The sequence below is a fragment of the Gobius niger genome (assembly GCF_951799975.1).
Source record: "Gobius niger genome assembly, chromosome: 14".
In the NCBI taxonomy this organism is placed as follows: domain Eukaryota; kingdom Metazoa; phylum Chordata; class Actinopteri; order Gobiiformes; family Gobiidae; genus Gobius; species Gobius niger.
The window spans coordinates 16,956,388-16,979,083 of NC_136865.1; the positions used below are offsets into that span (position 1 = coordinate 16,956,388).

At 40.3% G+C, this 22,696-nt stretch overlaps 1 protein-coding gene across 1 annotated transcript; it reads right to left on the bottom strand.

Moving 5' to 3' along the window:
• Positions 1–27: 27 nt before the first annotated feature.
• On the bottom strand, positions 28–22,356 carry necab1 (N-terminal EF-hand calcium binding protein 1). Its single transcript, XM_079570747.1, has 13 exons — positions 22,125–22,356; positions 20,413–20,437; positions 17,039–17,147; positions 16,155–16,180; positions 15,847–15,944; positions 11,890–12,026; positions 8,877–8,998; positions 5,798–5,874; positions 3,697–3,753; positions 2,277–2,389; positions 1,660–1,737; positions 1,165–1,256; positions 28–508 (listed from the first exon to the last, which is right to left on the bottom strand). The coding sequence occupies exons 1-13, from the start codon at positions 22,209–22,211 to the stop codon at positions 480–482; spliced, it is 1,050 nt and encodes a 349-aa protein (XP_079426873.1). The 5' UTR covers positions 22,212–22,356; the 3' UTR covers positions 28–479.
• Positions 22,357–22,696: the final 340 nt, after the last annotated feature.

Sequence of the window (22,696 nt, forward strand, 5' to 3'; positions counted from 1 at the left end):
TCAGTTGACTTTCAAATAAAATGTTCATTGTATAGACAACAATAAATAGTCTTTATTTAATCCTAATAGAACAACAAAACACAACAGCAACAGAATAATGTCTTAATGAGCTCCCTGAAGCTGCTACAATTTATATAATTATCTTTTCCCCATTCTTCTCCCTCATTCTCTCCCTTACAACACGCCGCATCATGCACATTCACCACACGCTCGGTTTCCTCTGAATGACCCAATTACCCTGGGCTCTTGATGATGACACGTCAAACACAGTGATGTAAAGTCACCAGGGCTGTCTCCGTCTGATGAGGTCATTGCTTTAAGTCTTCTATGATTGTAAAACAAACACGCACATGGTCTACTTGAACTAACCATCAAACTATGAAGGAACATGGAGGTCTTTAAATAGATACTAAACACCATGACTTCACGAGTGTGGAGTTAGTGTGTGCGTCTGGCGTGTCGGTGCTGCGTTCACCCTCTCAGTTATTGTTGAGGACCCACCACGAAGCTGCGAACAAAAGGGACAAGAAATGTATAGAACAATGAAGCTTTTGAGAAATTCACAAGATACTGATGAAGAATTCACAAGAATTTCCACTGCTAAAACTGCAGAATGTTTGATGCAACTGATTTTTCCTTCTCTCTTATGATTGTCCACGAAAAGCCAAATGACATGTGCAAGAATGAATTCAAATCCAACTCATTCCATCTAAGTGCATTTAATGTTAGATGGTGGAGTGAACAGATACAGTATGGATCGCTCTTATAATAATGCACTTGACCATTTAATAATACACCTGTACATTTTGCAATCTATTTCATATTAGCCTTATACAGGTAAGTTTGTTCGTGGCTTCTTTGATTCAAATGTTCAGAAAAAGCTTTAGCTACAGGCAGCATTATGTATACAGTAAACCTGCTGTTTTTGTTTTTGTATCATTCCCTATTAGAGCTGCATAATTAATCACAATCAAGTCAAAGTCGCAAAGACCGCAATTAATTAGGTATTGTAATGTCGTCTGAAAACAAACAATAGTCCATCTCCATAAGGATTAATCATGCACAAAAGCTGCTAATCCTTTGCTTCTGACGTGATTAAAATGATCACTGTGCAAATATCAAATGAATATAGTAAATGGAATAAATAAAGGTAATTGTTCTTACCAGGAACGAGCATTGTGGTGAGGGCCTCCGGTGTTTCCAGAAAGTCCACGTTGGACCTTTGGAAGGTTTTACTGTAGTTGGTCTGAAGGTGGCTGAACACAACACAACAGAGCTCAGCCTTGACAGTTCATTGAAGTTATTATTGTAAAATTACTGGTGTTTGTGAAGTGCACTTAAAATATGTTTCCATTTGGCAGTCAATTGGCTTTCTCAGCAGCAAAAAAGGCCTGATCCGTTATGATTTATGTTGAAACTGACATTGCTTTTATGCAACACAGTAAACAATTATTGTAGCTACTTTGTGAATGCCAAGTAGTTTATTGTAGTTCCTTCAGGCTAAGGAATTAGATAAGAGAAAATCAGATTTATAGTAAATAGAAATCCATTTGTAGTAAAAAAAATACAGCAGAACGAATACTGTTTATGAGATAGATATTAGAATGGGAATTAATTATGCATGACCAACTTGATATAACAGACTGAAACGAAACTTACTTCTTCCAGACGCTGTTGTGCTCCCAAAACTCGTACAGAATGAAGCGTGATTCATTTGCGAGCCGCTGAACTGTGATGCTGCAAATACGAAACAAGATTGTTCAAGTCACTAATTAGTTGCTACGTCGTGTCCCTCACAAGAGTCAATGTGTAACTGAGCCTAATCTCTAAACACCATTACACATCCATTAACGAGGTTGTTGGTAAATAACAAATAAATGGATGATGAGGAAAAGCCATATCAATAGTGTTAGTGTTTGGACATGACTTGGCAGCTCAACAGAGACTGATTCAGTCGAAATAACAAAAGTCACAAAATGAATAATACATTAGCTAAAATAACAGATTGAAGCTTTTGATGTTTTATCAGGAGTGTCAGAAATTCTGGTAATGGTACCTTTGTATCTAGGATGTACATTTTGCTACATGTATTTGCTAAATAGAAAGGATAAAGTGGTTAGGAGAAAGTGGACTGATATATTTCTTATTCTATGCTTCTGTAAAGTAAACATTCATGCCAGTGAGTACTGTATATGAGCCTAAATAGGTTTGCCTTGAACCATTAAAGGACTAAATATTTGTGTGCATTATTATAATAAAGGGAGGCTTAAACTGACTGTAGGCAGCCGGTCTGAGCGCAGGCACAGTCCATGTACTGCCTCAGAGACAAACGAAACTCCTCCACCTCGTCCTCCAGCACCGACAGCTGCCTCTGGACGATCAGGATGTGCTGGACACAAACACACGGGGTTCAATACTTTATACACTACCAGCAAATCAGTCACATAACGTGTGACCACTTTGATGCTGACTGCAAATGGTCACTAAGATATTTTAGACTGTGTTTCTAACGCACAGACAACACACTGTTAATGTCAAGAATGTTGTTATATAGTCTTATGCAATTTATCTGATCAGGTCCAGGTGTAAAACACAAAAACATTTTTTTAAACAAAAACACAGTTTGTTAAGTCTGCAAACATGCCTGATGCCTGATATTGGAAACATGCTGACAATGAATTCCCATCTCCATAAAGTGGTCCAATAAAGTAACACTCTGCCTCAGCTCCGCTGTGGCTGGGAAAGTGGCTGCTAATCATTTTGTGCTAACCCTGATGAGGATTTGTGACAAGTGGGAGGCAGGCTGCTGATCTAAACAGGAAATGAGTGTTCAGCCCGTGGGCCAGAGGTAACAGGGCATGTGTTAATGATGCTTCTGTGGGTGAAGAGATGCTCCAGGATGCTAAATCAGAGGCTAATTCAGGACCGCAACGCCCCCTGTGAGTGGGGTCAGGGTAGTTCTTTCAGCTCTGAGTCTATCATTTGAGACAGTTGCATATTATTCACTTTTCCAACACTGGCCTGTCTGTTGTAAAGCAGTGATGAGGCATGACACACATAACAGTGATATGGTTCATTCGTGTGATACAGCAGAAAGAATCCTCATTCACAGAAAACTCAGTAGCAGCCAATACTGTTAGCTCCTATAGATTTGATCATGTGTTCTGAGTCTGACACAGCACACGCCACATGTAGATCTTCAATTCTCGACTGACAACTATCTTTAATAAAACAGACATTCTAACTATAGGCCTGCTGCCTGAGTAAACGTTAACGAAAGCACTGGCCTAAAGTGTGACTGTCAAAGCAGGAATAATTTGTAACAAAACATTTGCCAAAATCCTATTTCATGCAGCTGAGGTCATTATGAGCCCTCAGAGAAAAGTCACAGTTGATTCAAACAGAGTTGTTTATCCACCAAACTGACTATTACATTGGCTTGATATAACACTGCTTCCGAAATAAAACTTGGGTCACTGTATTTCAAACATAAAGGCAAGCTGTTATATATGCAAGGCCACAAAAGACGTGTTTTTTTGGTCTGAAACTTTCATTTTATTAGGCAGATAATTGTTGAAAATAATGAAACTTTGAGGGCTGCTGTTGCTATGACGACACCTCAGCACTTCTGCATGCAGCTCTGATTTGTACATTATTAAACAAAGAACCACATGGCAAAGAGGAGGTCAGACTCACAGATTTACTGGCGCTGTCCAAGACCTCCTCCTCCTCCACCGGCTCCAGACGAATGTCCTGTGCAGATTAGTAATAAAAAAACAACAACTTAGAATTATGTAAATGAAGTGAAATGTAGGGCTGCATAAAATACATCACCAAAAAAAACCTGTTCAGTTTAGTTTTAGTCATGATTTTCCCAATGAAATTACCCAAAATCCAGATTAAAAGTGACAGCGGCATTCACAACTACCCAGCCACAAACTCCATATTACTGAAATACTAAATGTGACAGTATATTCTTTCTTAAATTATGTCTATGTAGATCTACCCTATTGTCAAATGGAGCATGTTTTATAGGTTGTGGCTCAAATTTAATGAGGCAAATGACATGATCCGGTTTCTTCTGGTTCACTGTCCTGGATAATGTCAAAAACGTGGGTTAATGAGAGCTGCTTTTCATTCTGAATCCTGTGAGACTTTGGCATCGCACATACATGTGTCACTCATGTACGATGCACGTGTGGCACGTCAGCAGGAGCAGTCGGGCCAGAATAATTTGTTGATGTTGTACAGCGTCCAAGTTGCTATAATTTGTGAGAGGTAAAGAGCAGATGGCATTGAGAGACGGGGAATGTTGGAGTAAAAAAAATAAGAAGAACCTGAGCTTGTTCAAAATGCTACTGCTTAGAATTAGATAAATAAATACACCACTAATTACAGTGCACTTTTGATGTAAACAAGCATGATTTGTCAATTAGTGGCTCTCAAACAGCACCATATGAGGATTTATTTGGTTTTCCGTTGATACAAGATCTCAACCTTGACATAAAAGTGGGTCGCGGAGCCTTTTGCAGAGGGTTACTGTAAAAGCAGGAAAACACAATCATAGTCTGTTTAAAATGAATTGTTTTGAACTCAATTTTAAGCTTCATAAGCTTATCCAGAGCGTAGATCAATATGCCTTTAAGTCATGTGACTTTTGTTGTTATGGTGGCCATTTCGAATACCGAAGTAGAATTATGCAGTACTACAACATGTAACAATAGCTCTACTCGGGATATAAATGAAAGACAACTGATTGACAGTGGCATTTTTGTGTACCCATAATCATTGCTCAAGAAGATAACAGTTAAAACACGGCCCCAGAGAGCGCAAGTTAAACCAGTAAGCCAGTGTTTAAAATGTTAGCATGCAACTGGTTAGCATTTAGCTTCAACAGCTCAGCTCTGACCACTCCAAGAGAAAGCCCTGAACCACACTCTAAACATCTAGCCTTGGCTACAAAATGTGACAGAGGTCAGAGCTGAGCTGTTACTGTAGTGTTTCCTCAGTGTTCATGGATGATAAACACACCATGTGTTTATTCTGTTGAAGCCATTGACAGTTGATTGAATCAACTGTCAATGGTTGACTGTTGCTAACCGGTAGCATGCTAATGTCTTGAGCAGCTTAAACACTGACTCAGACTGAGTCCTCCTGTTTCCTCTAAAGTAACCCATCAAGTCATTTAGTCTGAGGAGTGAAGTAGATCTTTAGTAAGTCCTGCTGTAGCTCGACAGACAGCGCCACATCTGCTGGTTATATCACATAAACATGCGTCTCTGGGGCCGTGTTTTTACTGTTCTCTTCTAGAGCAATGATTATAAATAAATAAAAATGCCACTGTCAATCAGTTGTCTTTTATTTTCATCCTGAGTAGAGATTTTGTTACATGATGTATCACTGCATAATACACTTCGGTATTCAAAATGGCCGCCGGAACTATGCGCGATGTCATTGGAAACGCACGTATAATCTGAGGGGAAATACAGCATCATATTCAACAGATTCAAACTGAACAGTGTTTTATAGACTGAAAACATTTACTGGGGTCGTGGCTTGTTGTTGGGGTAATGCCACACTAGCTGAGAAAAAAGAGCTAAATGGGTCTGAAACAGGACACAACCCTGAGTAAAGTAGTTATAAACAAGTACTTGGCCAAAGGAGTACAAATGAAGCATTGCAACTTTTATACAGACTGAGATGCCGGGCAATAATTAAGTAGGTGACCCATAAAGTTTACACACCATCCCACTGCATTTGGCCAAATCCAGTGTTGTGTAAACCAAGTCAAGCTCACCTTTTTCTCCAGGCGGTCGATGAGCTTCTGCAGTCTGTTGACCTGGATTATCCACTGACTGTCCTCGTCAAAAACACCTACACAAACCCAGAAACATCCAAAACTCAGTTAAAAGGAGCCACACGCATTGATTACATTATTTAACATTTTACTCCATTGATTGTTGTCTGCACTGCATTGACAAAGCCTTGATGTATTTTCTTTCATCTCATGTAGCCCATAGACCGACGAGCCGGTAAATGCGTGAGCTTCGAGATGCCTAATCGAAAATGATTGAGGCACTTCAGGTGGGTCACCCATCTCCTAGCAACTGCCTCTGGAGAATCCACCAGACAAATACTATATGACTGGAAGGAGGCAATTGTCTGTGTAGGTAATTTTGTCTTATAGTGTTATCATTAGAACCTCCTACAACCACCTACATGTGTTATAACAGAAAGACAAGCTGAGCAAAAGGAATGGCAGTTGTCACACTTGCAGGGGCATGTGAATTTGTTTCAGCAGGGGTAGCCGGTTTGGCACTTGAGTTATTCTAGGGTGGCCCTGGGACAGTCTCATGCCTTCAGAGACAAACTATGAACTGAGCATATTTCTCCCTTTTGTGATTAGATTTTTAAATTCAAACTGTTTTTATTTGGTTTTCCTGGACCACGGTAAAGCCCGTGACCTGTTGGAGCACAAACACAACAACTGTTGTCTTGTCTATGTTTGGCCGGTTCGCTGCAAAGAATTGCCCTTCATGGGAATAATGAAGTTTTCTGATTCGGATATGCTTATTTATTTATATGCCATTTCCACATAATTAGCGACGGTTCAGTGTAATATTACTGGCATAAACTGCATTAAACTTGCTACTGATCACCAATATAGGGCCTATGAGTGGGGTGGCCTGGCTAGCCATGCAGATGTATCCCTGCTCACACGTCTAGATGTCAAAAACCTATTCTCCTGTCCCTTTGTCTAAGGTTTATGTGGTCAATTGGGCTATCAGGGATAATAGTGCTTAAATTATTACAGTCTCCATTGTTTTATTATAAAATAATAGTGTTATGGTGATTCATTCTTAAAACCTCTTACAGCTTATAAATAATGAACTGAATACCACAACTTCCACTGTTGTTTCCTGTTATTTAAGTTTGTAGTGCTTGGGCTGTGATCAGACTAATCCTGAGTGGTGTTCACAGATAAGTGAAGCTGAAGTAACGCACAGAACACATAAGGACAGCGCTGCTGCCTCTTGTCTCACACCAAACACACCTCTTTATCAACTTCCACTGTGAGACACAGTGGGACGCTACGCTAGTCGATACTGCTTTTGTAACAACACAGGCCTGCACAAAAACACCCAGACAAAAACAGATAACACCGAGATGCATTGCAAGTAGCAGTCTGTCTTTTCAGTTAGTCTAATAGATTTACACTTTAGAAACATGTTAAGTGAAAATTGAAGTTCAATAGATACGTTTTGATCAATCTACACTAAAATAAAAAAAACACCCAAGTCTTAATAATGCAAGTCATTTTTGGTCTGAATGTCCTTTTGGAAGTTTCCTTTGCAGGGTGGCTGGGCGCACCCTTCGAGATAGGGTGAGGAGCTCAGTTACCCGGGAGGAGCTTGGAGTAGAGTCGCTGCTCCTTCACATCGAAAGGAGCCAGCTGAGGTGGCTCGGGCATCTGATTCGGATGCCTCCTGGCCGCCTCCCTCGGGAGGTGTTCCAGGCATGTCCTATTGGGAGGAGGCCTCGTGGAAGACCCAGGACACGCTGGTGGGACTATGTCTCCGAGCTGGCCTGGTGTCGACTCGGGGTGCTCCCAGAACAGCTGGAGGAGGTGTGTATGGATCGGGAAATCTGGGCATCTCTGCTCAGACTGCTGTCCCCGCGACCTGGCCCCGGATAAAGCGGAAGAAAATGGCTGGATGGATGGATGGATGGATGGATTTTCGTCTGGATGATGCTCATATTTTGCTCTTTCAGGATCAATGCACAGATAAAGTATATAGGGCAGAGACTTGGTAATCAGCTGCTATAGTGATGCTAGGAGGCAGAAGGCCAGCTGGACTGGTTTAGTGTTGGATGAATGGGCACATGATCAATTGCATAGTTTTCTCTAGGACTCGTGATTGATCTGGCTGGAAAGAGGCAACAACCGGGAGTGTGGGCTTTAATAGTGGAGTGTTTTGACTATGAAGTGCAGGTGTGGACGGGTGGAGCTGGGAAAGGGTGCACTCAATTTCTGCTTCTTTCCAGGGCAGATGAATGGTGGGAATTTGTAACAAGTTCACTAGGAAGTTTGTGAAAGTCATCTCAAAATAGGGCTGCAACTAACTCAAATTAATGTTCACCTAATCTAATTCATGTGGCTTTTTAAAATTATTATTATTACTGATAAATCCTCAGATGGCAAAAGGAGCATAAATGATTTATTCAATGAATCTATTTTTACCAAAATTTTAACCACATTTAAAGGAACAGGCCACCGTTTTTCCGTTCTGAGATATGTTCTTACCTGAGCTTAGACGAGTTGATGCGTACCTGTCTGGTCTTTGTTGTTGTCATTTTTATACTCGCTACTGCCACCTCAGGTGTTCTGCGTAACTGCAGTTTCTATATTAAGCTCGTGTGTGATGGCACTTGGGACCCGAATGAACAACTTTTTGAGTGACAGTGCAAGATTTTAGAGGCAGTTGTGGTGAATAGTTCTGGGCTCATTCTACACATTAGGACATGGCTGGAACATGTAGGGGGTGAAAAATACATAGTTTATCTGTCTAGTCTCTTTAAGATGTATGCTTTTAGACAAAAGTCATTCAGGTGTAACTGACGCTATGCCTGAGTGATAAAACCTTAACACGTTTTTGAGTCTGTGTAACAATTATTCACTCTCTAAATTAATTGACAACTAGTTCACTGTCAAATTGTTGCATAGGATGAGGAAGTCTGGGCATCGCTGCTCAGACTGCTGCCTCTGCGGGCTTGCCCCGGATAAAGCAGAAGAAAATGGATGGATCAATTTGTAACAACTAATCTGATTAGTTGTTCCGGCCCTCCCTTAACCAAAATATTTGATATTCACTGACCTGAATTAACAAGGCTGAGGAGCGGGTTGTTTGGCGACAGGCTGCTGTTCCTCTGAAGTCTCCGATTGGACCGGCGTCCCGACCATTGGATGGACAACACCTCAGGCTTCACCGGACCCTGCCTTTACAAACAAACAAACAACAGCATTCACAAGGAGGCCATTTGTCTTGTTAATTATGCCCCTGTTTCTAAATCTATCCGAAGTAGGACTTGCACACACAGCTTGTTGATGAATAATATATAAGTGAACATCAGCTGGGCCTTTTTAAAATGAACTCTACTTCTGTATTTGGTCCAATGGCTTTAGATGTAAACACAGGCTGGGACCAGGAAACATTTGTCAGCTACATAGAAATCTTGAAAACTCCCCAAAAAAACGTGGGCAGCGCTATTTTCAATTTGAACTGAAATGCAGAAAGGCACAAAGGTGAGTGACGCACGCGGGAGAATAAATTTAGCCAAGTCCAGGCGCTCTGTTCTGATACTGTGTTGGTTTGACGTTGAAGCTAATGCCTCACAGAGGTGCTCACTCCCGCGGGTGGCACACGCTGGTCCGAGCCTGCTGCTGTCAGAGCGAGGAGACCAGAGATTTGAGGAGACCCCGGGGTTTTTGGAGAGATTCAGGTGGATACGTTACAACAGACTAACGCTGTGATTTACGAAGCAAGCGAAAAAGCAGCCACTATTATCAGGATTTCAACACAAACTCATCAGTATTTGTAGGGGTTTGCCTCTCGGAGCTGGAGCAGATACTAAACGCTGCTTTCCACATCTGTAAGCACATTATAATTAATTCACTCGCTGTGTTCGATCTGTCGCACACTTGAAGCCTGGAGGAGGAAGTTGTGGCGCCCCTCTTGGCTGCCTCTGACTCATAGTTGGTGCCTAATTTCTAAAATGGGTTTTGATCGGTGACAGATGATCAGCCACACCCAATTTAGCAGCAGCAACCCCACACACAACTAATAAGCTGAATCACATCCATAAATGTCATTTGAAACACAGGGGAAAAGTGACCACAGAAAGCCATTTATAAACCCACAGAAAAGAGGGTGTTTCCGTGAGGTCAAATACATGTGGGAATTTCTCATGTGCTGCTTCTCAAAAAGATAGAGGAGAAAATGGTGCGATGGGAGCATGGGACAGTGGCACTTTGAAAAAAACAAGAGTGAGAAAAGAGAGAGAGGAGCTGGCAAAGCTGCATTATTTAAGAGTGTTCTTCAGTCACTTTGTATCAGTGCAGAAACAGGAAGAGGAAGCCTGTGGAGCAGGTTCTGTTTGAGGACATTCACAGCAACTTTTAAACATTTAAATAAGTGGATGTGTTGTGCAGGCTAAAGACTGTAGTACACATTACACGAAGGTCAATAGCAATAGAGGGCATGCAGATTATGTCACAGCTTGGTAACCATATGACAAAAAGGCTTGGATTAGCAGCTAGAAGGTCCTGGGTTTGAGCTCAGTTTGCATCTTCTCCCCGTGTCTGTGACGGCTCCCTCCGGGTGCTCCTTTTCCCGCTATCATGTTATTCAGTAGAATAACGGAGTGTATGTGAGAGTGAGTCGTTGGTCCTTCACATGATGGTCAAAGGGACTGATGATGCAGCATCAGTCCAGGGCAGCTGTGGTCACTAGCTTACCTCCACCAAGTACAGAGTGAATGTTAATTGTCCTAAATAAAGTGCGCTGTAACCATGTCTGTGAAGGGCACTACAAATTAAGTTCTTTCTTTTCCTTCCTTAGTTTACCACCAACTAGTGTGGAGCGTAAATGCATAATGTACAAAACTGTAAAGTGGCACTCAACGTCACTGTTAGACCATTTGTCTTATTGACACCACAGACAGATGATTCATTGTGGCATCCATTCACTAAAATCATTAACAGAATAAATGATATAAAAGAATAAAAGGCTCATTACTCCAATCACAGGCCATACATTCAGTTGGGAAACAAGTCTTCAGCGTTAAATATAAGCCAACAAATGTATGCAGCAATCTCTGAACCCATAGGGAGACAGAAATGGTGGCCTTCAATAAACTTGTTAACACTAAAGCAAACCTGTATCCATATTCATGTATAGTATAGGCTAATACACAAGTAATGCTTTAGGCGGACCTGCGTCATCATATGACCTGTAATTATGGTATAAATTATGTCTCAGACCTCTTCACTCAGGGGAGATCCTTCACATGTCTGTGCACATATCACACAAAGATCACAGCTCCTTGTTCAGAAATGTTGTGGACAGAAATATTATTAGATGAGTCACACAGTAATGAAGCCGACACTCAAGAGGCTTCTGCCCGATCTTTTTCAACAAGGTATTGAGCCCACGATTCAAAACTCAGAGGAGCAGCTCTCCTACACACACTATAGACAGCGGATGACTCTACATTTAAAATCAAGTTAAAGTGCATTTTAAAGTTTGACATCTTCTCAGAAAAAAAGTGCTTCTCTAAATTCTCCTTGAGTACATGTATGAACACTACTTGGTGCAGGATTTTGAAAAAACTGTCTGGTCCAGGAGTTTTGTTTTTTGACGCATAGTGGAAGTTTATCCCAGCACGACAACTATGGGCCTTGAGAGGAAAAAAAGACAGGGCAATAGCCAATAACATATGATTATCTAGTGGCACACTTTATAATTGCAACAACAGCAAAGTAAAGGTTAAGTACTTCATTTGTGATTAAATTTAGGGTCAAACACAATCACATGGAAGATCAGTCCTGAGCTACTGCAACTGTGCGCACCCCGACTATGGGCCGACCTGACCAGCATGTTTTGAAGAACGGGAAACAGGAGCAATCACAGGGAGAACAGGCAAACACCCACAAAAGGCAGGTCTGGGATATAAACCCAGCAGCCACCGTGTTTGATGATTACAGCAGCTTTATTGCAATGTGGCCTTTGGATGAAGGACAAGACTGATCCGTCCCAGCTGTAATTATTAAACCCCTGTAATTATAATGCCATTGTTCTATCCCGTGTCCCTGCATTGTGCTGAACTTACTTCTCCTGCCGGGTCTGTTCGGCGGTGGTTTCCATGGCGCACTCGAGCGAACTTTGGAGCGAGTGAAGCTGATTGGTCGTCTCTTTGAGCAGGAAGCGGGTCACAAACTGCTCCAGGTGGGTGGACTCCTGATAGTCCTGTCAGTCAGAGGGGGGCGTGGGGCGAGTGGGAGGAAAAGGGGGTTCGAAAAATGAGACAAGCGAGTCAATACTTCTGCTATTTATTACAACACCTCTCATCAGTGATTCTCTTTTCATCATCCCACAAGATTTTAGATTGTAGCTAGGTTGAAAGATGTACTTGTTGTTTCAGTTAATTTTAATGATGTTTCTCAATATAAGGTTTGTCTACCTGTGCACGAGGAGTGCATTTTCACACAAAAACATGCTGAAAACGAGTCATCGAAGCAAATTGTACATGCTCATAGGTGACTCACTGTGGCATGCTGCCGTTGCCAGAAGCTCATACATAAGCAGTGAGTCTGTTTAACATGTTATAAAAGGTCTCGTGTGCTTTGTTTGGGTCTGGTATAGAGTACTTAACTGTTGATTTGGATGTAATCAAAAGTGAAGGGATTCTGAAAAGCACAGATGTCTTGTTTAAGCATTTCTTTGTCAAAATGCTCCACACAGCAAAACCTTTACAGCGTATTCTGAATACCAAGCATATATATATATTTTTAACACATTTTCCTTCCCTCTCCAGAATAGTTAAACAGTGATGATATGATGGCTTGTTCTCAGTGGGGAAAGTCAACAGCTAATGGGTTGCTTTACTTAAGAATAAACTGTGGTAAATGTCAGCTCTTGTGTGTTTTAAAAGCTCAGTTCCCAGCGGCCGTATTGTTTTATTCAGTGACATTCACATGCACTGGCTGCACACCTGCGTTTACACGAGTGGGAGTGAGGCTAGGCCAGACGGGTAAAGGTCAGTCTTCTGTCTCACATGGAGCATAGATTACCTCCTGCGATCGGCCCCACTGCGCTTACTGTGTGTGTGTTACTTCAAACAGCTGTGGTTCTTTAGTAGCTAAATAACGGGAAATTTACAATGACTTTGTGTATGTTTTTTTCCCCTTATCAAATAATCAGTCTACAAAGGATCACAGTGTTTCAGGTTTGGGTAAATGGAGAGATGCTTACAGCAGGAGGGGCATCTGGGGTCAAAATGTAGGCAAAATAAACAACAATAATAGTGATGATCAAAATAAATGTTTTTTTCTGTGCAGTATGTTCCATTCAATTTGTTCAGACTTGGGGCATTGAAGTGACTGTAAGATGAATTGTCACAGTATTTGTGAGTTCACAAACAGATGAGAATCCATCTTGAACACTCAAGCCTTCACCGTTCGGGACCAAACCAAAAGTAGTTTGGTCAAATAGATACTAACTAACAATGTGATGATGACAAATAAACATGAGGTATGCTGCTACACATAACACAAACGCACATAACATTTTTCAAAACTAAATATTAAATGGATTTGCTGTGTTTTTGATCCAATCAAAAAGGAGGAAAGCATTCATTATTATGTTATATCATTCTTAAATATTAGAAAAGTTCATCATCATCAGTAACATATATTTATTTTTATCATGAAAAAATGTAATGGAATCTGTAATTGAAATTTGCGATCAATATGGTGATGATTTTTTTTTGCCATATTGTCCAGCCCTAACAAGGTGAGTTTGTTGTTTAAAAAAAAAAAACTTCTAGACAAATCAAAGCTTCCAGATCCATTTCACCATCAAATGTTGTTCTGGGTGAAATAAAAGCCAATGTAATATTTAAACCTGACACAGTTCAAAACTATTCCCAGCAAAGTAAACCACACAGTGTGACCTCAATAAAAGCTGTGGGTGTTGTGATTTTGAATGCGGTAAATAGCTTTGTCATAAATAAGTGCATGTCTGTTTTGGCTCCCACTCACATGTACAACCATGTCTGGAGCCTGCGCCCCTCCCACTTACTCAAATCAACACCAGCCCACCCACGCAATACAGCCACCGGTCAGAACAGAAGACTTCTGCTGTGATTAACACCACATCTGCTGTACCTGACACTGGCAGCACAGCACCTCTTTCTACTGCTGTGACTCACTGTGGGGTCACAGAGGTATCACATGCTCCTAATAAAGCATCATTTGGACCAGAATACGCAGTGATTGCACAAAAATGACTAAAAGGCACGTAAATTGATTTAAAAGTTATTGCCTCGGTCCATTACACCTCTATTGTGTTAACATGAGGCATAATGATGCAGCATTTGGGAGATCCAAATTGTTTTCATCTGAAAGGAATGCTTTTATGTCCATGTGATTCTGGGCTGTCTCCTCAGCCGTCTCTCGTTTCACGAGCATCTTGGAGAGCAGAAAAGTGATTGCAGGTGCAATTTGATTTTCTCACCTCATAACAGCCAGTGTTGGACTCTCTGAAGGCTTGCACAGGGACAAAAAAGCCTGTGCCTACATCTCAGTGAGCAGGAAAATCAAGGCTGTATTTTCCGAAATGCCCTTCAGGGCAACGCTTTAGAAATTTTGATAATGACTGATTTTTTTATTCATAATTTGAGACTGAAAATGTGGTTAACCTACGATGCCCTGCTTTTGCAGTTTGAGCTATGGTGTCAGCAGGGGCATTAATCCTTTCAGCTGTATGTATTCCTGAACCAAGGTTGAATTCAATTACTCTTCTCACATAAAAACTCTAGCCCTGACAAATGAACGCCTTGACGCCCACGCTATTACTGCTGGAGCAGCTTGTGTGCAGATCTGAGGCTGTGCCACACGAGATACTACCACCCTTGATACTGCATCCAGAGCTTCTCATCCTCCAACCTCCTGTATTTGAGGTCTGCGGTTATTCTCTGTTGTCTTCAGTATGCAATGCATGTGCTTCACTTTAGCAACAAGAGATCGCTTTAGCACAAGAGATGGAGACAATATATCGTCCTGTAAATTTCTTTCACAGAATTAATATGGATTCCATTCGGGCTCAGCACAGCAGCATTACAAAGAGAGACTAAATGCAGGATCTAAAGCCACCAGCAGAGAAGCAGGGATGCACGCTGGGAGATATGTGTGTCTGTGCGTAGCCCAGGTTGCACAGTGAGAAAATCAAACATCTCTGATTATCATTACAAGCACCACATGAGACAACAGAGTGCTGTGGCAGCACTGACTTCAACAAAACAAAATGACAAGATATTTTAGAATATGAACTGTCATCAAGCAAACACAGACACTTTCCTCTATACTGTTGCTCCATAATATATATTTGTAGCTAAAATACTGTATTTATGACTTTCATCATTAAATCATTAAGGTCAATATAATCCAGAATGCTACAAAAACACTGAGTGTAAAGTTGATCTGACACAATGAGAAAAAGAAAAGACTGTTAAAAGCAATGACTCTTCAGTGATTTAAAAATTGCCATTTTACACATTTCAGTCTTCAGAATCACACTTAAACAGAGGTGTTGATGCTTATCACAAACAGTTCCAGTTTGAACAATGGACAGAAAACGACTCCACAAATGTGACATTTGTCTTTTCACGGTGCTTGCTTTTTCATTTTAAAGTTAAAAGTAAATATATGTCATCTCTTTAATTGTGAGAGTTGGTGGATGTTCTTGTTGAGCCCCATGGTTACATTGTTCATCAGTAATCTTGATAATCCAGAATTTATAGTCCAACTTTGATGATAGAAGTTTGAGATATTTAGAAGATACAGTGATTTACGTCACTACAGAATTAACGATCACATACATTACAGTGAAAAGTGAGGTCCTTGTAGTGTGGCTAAAATCAGAAAAAAACTTTTCCCAAGCTTGACATCGTTAAAAGTCAGCGATGTCCTAAGGACATGCTCAAAATGTCTTTTTCATCCAAGTTGTTCTATCTCTGGACCTGTCTGTACTGTTTTGTGATGAGATGACTAAACCTGGCATGACATACCTTCTTTGTTTTGTCCATGGCCTTCAGTATCGACATGTTCAGGTCTTCTAAAGCAGCGAGGACATTCTCATATTCACCGAGGTGTTGGGAAAAATATTCTACAAAAACAAAGACAAAAGAAGAAAATATTTACTTTGAGGTGAACAGCTTTGACAGAGCCGTGGGCGTGTAGTTGAAACAGGTCAACACATCTGTCAGAGCAGGTAGGAGGGGGACAGAACTGAGAACGATTCTACAGGTTTATCTTTTTGGTGAAATGCCCAATGGGATTAAAATCTGTGGGTTTGAAGAAAGAAAAAAAGGCTTACCACATAGCTCATCGGTGTCCACGTTGCTGCAAGAAAAGAGAAGATTTAAATTAATGCTTTTCATTTTAGTTGCAAAATTAGTAATTACTAGACAATGTGTTTTGTGGTAAGTATTTGGTTAATTTAAAAATACAACATTCTGATTTTCATAGCGGAATAAAGCTAGGTCTTATATAGGTTCAGTAACATGTCACCAGAGTCACCAGAGTCACCAGAGTCCAGTGTGAGGGCGATCAATAGGTCAAAACAGGGGAAACCACTTAGAGCTTCAGGACGCACATGGACAGGTGATGCCCCCAACAGGGAAATGCACTACAACTCGTGCTGCACTGCCCCCAATTATTATCACTAGACTACAGATGGAAGTATGGTGAGCTGGATACTACAAACAAAGAAGAATACACGTTCTTAAGAGCTAACCATGTCCATTTATCCAGGCTTGGGGACAGGAATATATATTAAATAAAAGGAATAAATAAATAAGTAACATTGTACAGTACAAATTTCATGGCGCGGAGCTTCAGTTTGAGGCCCATGTAGTGAACAGCCTCTTTTACTCTTTCCATAGCCTATAATCACAATTAAACTGTGTAAAGAATGCCTGGTGGTTTCATTTTCATCCATTTAGTTATAAAGATTAAGGTCATTCAAAAACTATTAATGAAAGGTCAGATCTAGCGAAGACAGCTACGTATCAATGCCTCTGCAAATAAGCACCGTATATAAAGTCTTGGTACAAGTTTTAGTATCAAAGTATCTGGGGTTGATATGCTTTTTGACAACCCTCCTCATTGGAAACACAAGCTGTTTGTGTTTCTGGTGTTGCTATGTTGCCAACAGGTACTTTCTTTCCGTGAGTCTTTGAAATAGATGATAGTCCTTACTCTGTGTTGTGTGTGTCGATAGTGTGGAAGAGCTCCTTCAGCTCGTCTGCTGTCAGGACCCCATCAGAGAAATAGGCTTTGAACTCATCAAATGACAGCTTCCCATCGTCTGGGGACACAGCACAAGTGCAAAACATCAACTTGGTGTCGGCATAAGTGAGGGCTCGAAAAGGTACATGAGGCTGGTGAAGATGTTTCTTTACAGCGTCGTATATACATTAACTCAATGGACAACTGTTTTTGAAATATGTTGGATATTTTGACTTCTTTTAATTGAAAACTATTATGCCTGTGTGGATGAGTGATGCCACAACGTTTTGATGCTCTTGTGAGAAACATTTAGATCAGACATTCCCAAAGTCTGGGATATCGCAGCCCCCTCATTGCAATGAAAAGTAACATCTAGCAATGACAGTAGGCGAAATACTGGTGCATTTGTCCGGATAAATGCATTTTTTCCTTTCACAATTAACTTTTTTCATTGGACTTGACAAGCTTTGGAGCCCCCCTGTAGTGCCTCTGAGGCCTCCCAGGGGGCCCCAGACCCCACTTTGGGAACCACTGATTTAGCTGCTCTCCTTGTGCTAATATAGAGGACATTGAACTTTGTGCCAGCTTTCATTGCATGTGCGTTGGGCCATTATTTAAAGGCGCATTATGCAACTTTTTATGTGAGGAAAAAAAACCTTGACCGTGACCCAGCTGCTATATGGGTGGTTACCATGGCGACTTTACTTCCCACAGTGACTCCAGGATCAATTGTTTTGGGGGTTTCTGGTAGGTTTTCACTACTGGCGGACCTTCTCACCAGGAAGCCTACAAAACAACTTGTTCTGGAGCGTTGTAGAGGTCACTGTGACTGAAAGTAAATGTGCCATGCTAACCACCCATACAGCCTTTGGGTCACAAAAAGCTCAGTTACCCACAAATATGATGTGTTTTTTTTCAGTTCCATAATGCACCTATAAGTAATAAAATAATTAAGCATAAACCAACAGTTAAATGCATATTCTCTCCCATATCCTGTCCTCCACTTCCCTATTTATCTGTCTTTAGAGGGTTGTGAGATGCAAATCATTGTCACGCACTCAGACACAGAAAATAAGAAGAAATGTCGCTCAGAATGAAGGCAATATTCATAAACTCAAGATCAAGATCACATAACACACATTTGATGAGAGCACAAGTAAAACTGGCAACTGGCAAAGGAAGCTACAGTGTAAACCAGCATCTGTTCAAATAAAATATTTCTCGTGTAGCATGTGATTGTGCGCATTCTGGGAAGTTGAAGGCTGATTTCTACAGCTTTATGAAGAAAATGAGCTATAGGACTAAAGCTGCTCCACTTTGATCTTGCCTGCCACATAATCCATGACAAATCCCTTCTCATCAAAAGAGTGTAGTAAAGGAAATATAAGCCTGATCTGTTTGTCTGTAAATATGTCACAATATTAACGCTAAACCATGTGTGTGTGTGTGTGTGTGCGTGTGTGTGTGTATATAGCATATTATAGTGGCACAATGTTGTGAAAAAAAACCTTTTCTTTTCATAGTATCATAGTCTTTTATATTAAGACAAGGGACTGATCAAAGAGTACACTAATATTTGGGCCACTGTAAGTTATGTAAAAACAAAACAACATCACAGCGACAATTTCATGCCAAAAAAAGAGATTTTTAAAAATACCAGCACGTGTTCCAAAACAGCCAGCCACTTGTTGCTACCTAAAACAATTCTGATGAGTTGCATTATCACGCCTGGCGCATTTAAAACAGGCCTCTCTCCACAGTGTTGATTCAGCAGATAGAAACGGTGGGAAAAAGTGCTAATCTTGGAGGATTTAGCACCTTTAAAGCTACAATATCTTTGAAGACTGTGGTAGTCGCCTCCAGATCTTGAGCGATGAGCCGTGTTTAGATCCTTGAGGGTTTTGTTGTTTGTTCGTTAGTGCTTCATGGCAGAACCCTCTCGTGGGCCTGGTCAGTGTCCTGTTGCTATGGAAACTGACGAGCGCATCAGCCGAACGCTGATCGGAATTTATGAAGTGAAATACTACATCTGTTTTCAATGCAACAGGATGGAGTCAGAGACTGATGAGGAGGCAAAGGGAAGGATGACTAAACAACTAACTACTATCTGTTTTGTGCGTCTTACACTGGCGCCCTGTCAGCCTTCGTGTTCAATTTAAGGTTTTGTTGATTGTTTTTAAATGTCTCCACTCTACTCTGCTACTTCATTCCCCATCAAGAGCCGTAAAGGAACAGTCCACGGTTTTTCCATACTGAGATATGTTCTTACCTGATCTTAGACGAGTTGGTGCATTTGGCCTCTCCCAATGTATTCCTATAGCTCCAAACGGGGTGAAGTTGGAAGCTACCAAGCTCCTCCACGGGCACGCACAAAGACAAGACAGGTACGTATCAACTTGTCTAAGCTCAGGTAAGAACATATCTCAGTATGGAAAAACGGTGGACTATTCCTTTAAGGTTAGCCGACCAGCTTCTGTTAAAGGTTCCTAAAAGTAGGCTAAAATTTAGGTGATAGAGCCTTCTCTGTAGCAGCGCCTGGACTATGGAACAGTCTTCCTTTGTCTGTCAGGTCCTCTCAGTCTGTGGAACAGTTCAAGTCCAGACTGAAAACACACTTGTTCTCTCTGGCCTTCAATACGAGCTCACTGAGGGGTTCTTGACATGTTATTGATTACTTGTATTTGATGTCTATGCAATATATTGTCTCTGTGAAGCATTTTGGTCAACTGCAGTTGTGCTATACAAATAAAGTTGAATTGAATAAACTAGAACTACACAACATTTAACACTTTGAATGGCTCAAACATCCATTTTATGTGAACTGTCTTTGATTTTATTATTGTACATTCCGTCTTTCAATGTTTAGAAGTGCTGTATAAATAAAATGTATTATTATCATTATAACTACCTATAACACTGCTGACATAAGAAATATCAGTGTCACAGAAAAATTGCACTGTTTAAATAACCATATTTTAAATTGATTGTAACAAAAAGTGGTCTGATAATGTTCTGAAGCCACATTGTATCCAATCTATGTTTATGTCTTGTTTAGTCATGATTAAGCCCCATGTCAAACTTGGCTTAGTCCAGGTTTAATTTAGAAAAGATAAAGGTTTAAAATATGCATTTAGCATATTTTAAATTCTGGTTTATATAGTGTATGTTGCAGTTTAGACTTGATTTAGTCCTGTCTTAAAAACCTGACTTAAGTCCAAAGCAATCTATATCTTCATAAATTAAAAGTATCATTATAAGTATGATGAATAAAATAAAGGAAATCATGGCTTTATCTTTACAATTGCTGATAAAATGACATTCCAGTCTAGACAAGATATAGTTACCATTTTTGTCAGCTCTCCGTAAAATCTGCAAAGAGAAACAGAATGCGATCAGAAACGGGTTCACATCATCAAAACATTTGTTCATGTGTCAAGGTGAGAGGGCATCGAATTGATCACACTCAAAAGCAGGGTGCCATTTAATAATTAATGCAAACGGTCCAAGGGCCCAGAGGAGATAAAAGAGACTCGGGCCAGACCAGCGGCAAAAATAGCTCCAATCTGTACCGCGCGCCCCGCTCCTGATGAATATTGAGCGTATCTGGGAAGCACTGATGTGGTAGTTAATCTAATGAATGCAGGTCTTCACTAGAAAGCTTCTTCTGTACTTCTATTGGAAGAAACGATGGTTAAATCAGAAACAGTCAAGTCTACAGGGACTTCAGCACAGCAAAGGGTTGTCAATGAACAACACTTCCAAAAAGAAAGAGGGAAAAAAATATAACAATGAGCACCTTCATCACAGGAGTTCAGGTATCCATGTGTTCAACGTGACGAAATATGAGTTAAAAGTCCACAAACTCGCATACAAAACATAAAAGAAAAAATGAATGAATGTATTATTATTATTGAAAAACATAACTGTACATCCATTATGCCAGAAAGTACGAATGTGAGTGGGAAGTACATATTTAATCCCACTCCTGCTTTACAAAACCAATATCAGCTTCATCCTAAACTAGTGCTCGTGAACCTTCTATTCTTAACTCTCATCATTGACATATTTATTTTATGTATGTATATTTTTTTAAACTGGTGTATAGTTTGACATTGCTTGAGTTCTTGATCCAATTTATTCCATTTTACAAAAAGCTTTTTATAACATGTGACTAAAATCTATCTATAGTTTCCACCATGGCCACATTTTATGGCGGCAATCTCTTCCATTGGTTTAAAGGTTCTTATTGAAAGACACTAGGTAAAACAAATCTCTTTCATTCATAAAGGTTAGTATACCTGTAGTTGTAGTTTTAGTTGTACCAAAAACACAACTAAAACATACAGTAAAAGGTAATACCACATATTTGTCAGTGTAGTGTTGATCCATGAAACGTACACTTCTGCTGCAATGATCATTATTACTATTATTATGTATATCTATGTGAGCCGCACCATGAGCTCCAGCCTAAATGTGAGTGTCTTGCTTCTGCAGCCTGAGCTCACAAGAGACACAGAAACATTTATCTTGATCAGAGAGATGCTGAAATCTCAGAGCCATCTGCTCAACATCAGCCTATGAATAAATCAGGCTTTTCTTTAAAAAACAATAAATGTACTGCAGAAAGGCACCGCGCGCACATAACACGTGAGCTGCAGTATAAATAACTGACATGGCTCATTGCACAGGGTCATAATCATTAGGCTGATCATTTGAATATTCATATTTAGTATCTCTTGTTACTTAGGCGAGACTTTAATTGTGTATTCTGTCAAACTGATAAGCTAATTAAAGGCGTTGACATAAATGAATGACCACTGGTTGATGTGCTTTTTCACACATGCACCAAACTGAAAGGTCAGGCTTGTCAAATGAACTGATTGCAAAAAGCTAGACGATATGCATGATGCAAATGGTGTGAAAATACAAAACATGATTCAGGAAATAATGATAACATTGATGTCAATAAGTGGCTATAAGTTTCTGTGCAGTTTTTTTTTGTCAGTATCTTCTGGCTATAAAGTGTTAAGGGCTATTCGAAAGGTAATTTACTTACATCAATAAATATGGACATTCCCTTCTTGAGCTCCATCTGAAAAGCGGGCTCCTCGGGCACAATCTGCACCTCGTCGCAACAGTCCATGTTGTTGTGGCGGCTCCAGGAATGAACTGTGCAGGAATGTGTCGCTCTCGTCAGTTTTTTGATCCGCTGCGAGACGCGGGAGCGAGGCGCGTCACTGCATCAATAGAAACTTCCGGCGGTAAGCGTGCATCCAGGCGCAGTTATGAGTTTACCGTACATTGTATTATTCGAGTCAAAGAGAATGATCTGCTACAGAATTGTGTGTAAGTGAAAAGGTCTGTTCTGTCAAAATTTTGACTTTATTTTGAAATATGGCTTCCATTAGCTGCTCTCTTTGTGATAGTAGAGCTATATTTCCTCTTATTATAAGAATATTGAGATTATGGTTATTATTTCAATAAAATGCTTTTGTATAGCTCAATATCTCCTCACAGGGTTTTGTAAATATTGCTAACCTAACAGGAACAATTTGGAAATATCGAATAGTGAAAAGAACTAAGCAAAAGTAAAAAAAAAAAAGAAGGAAAAAAAAGAAGGAAAAAAAA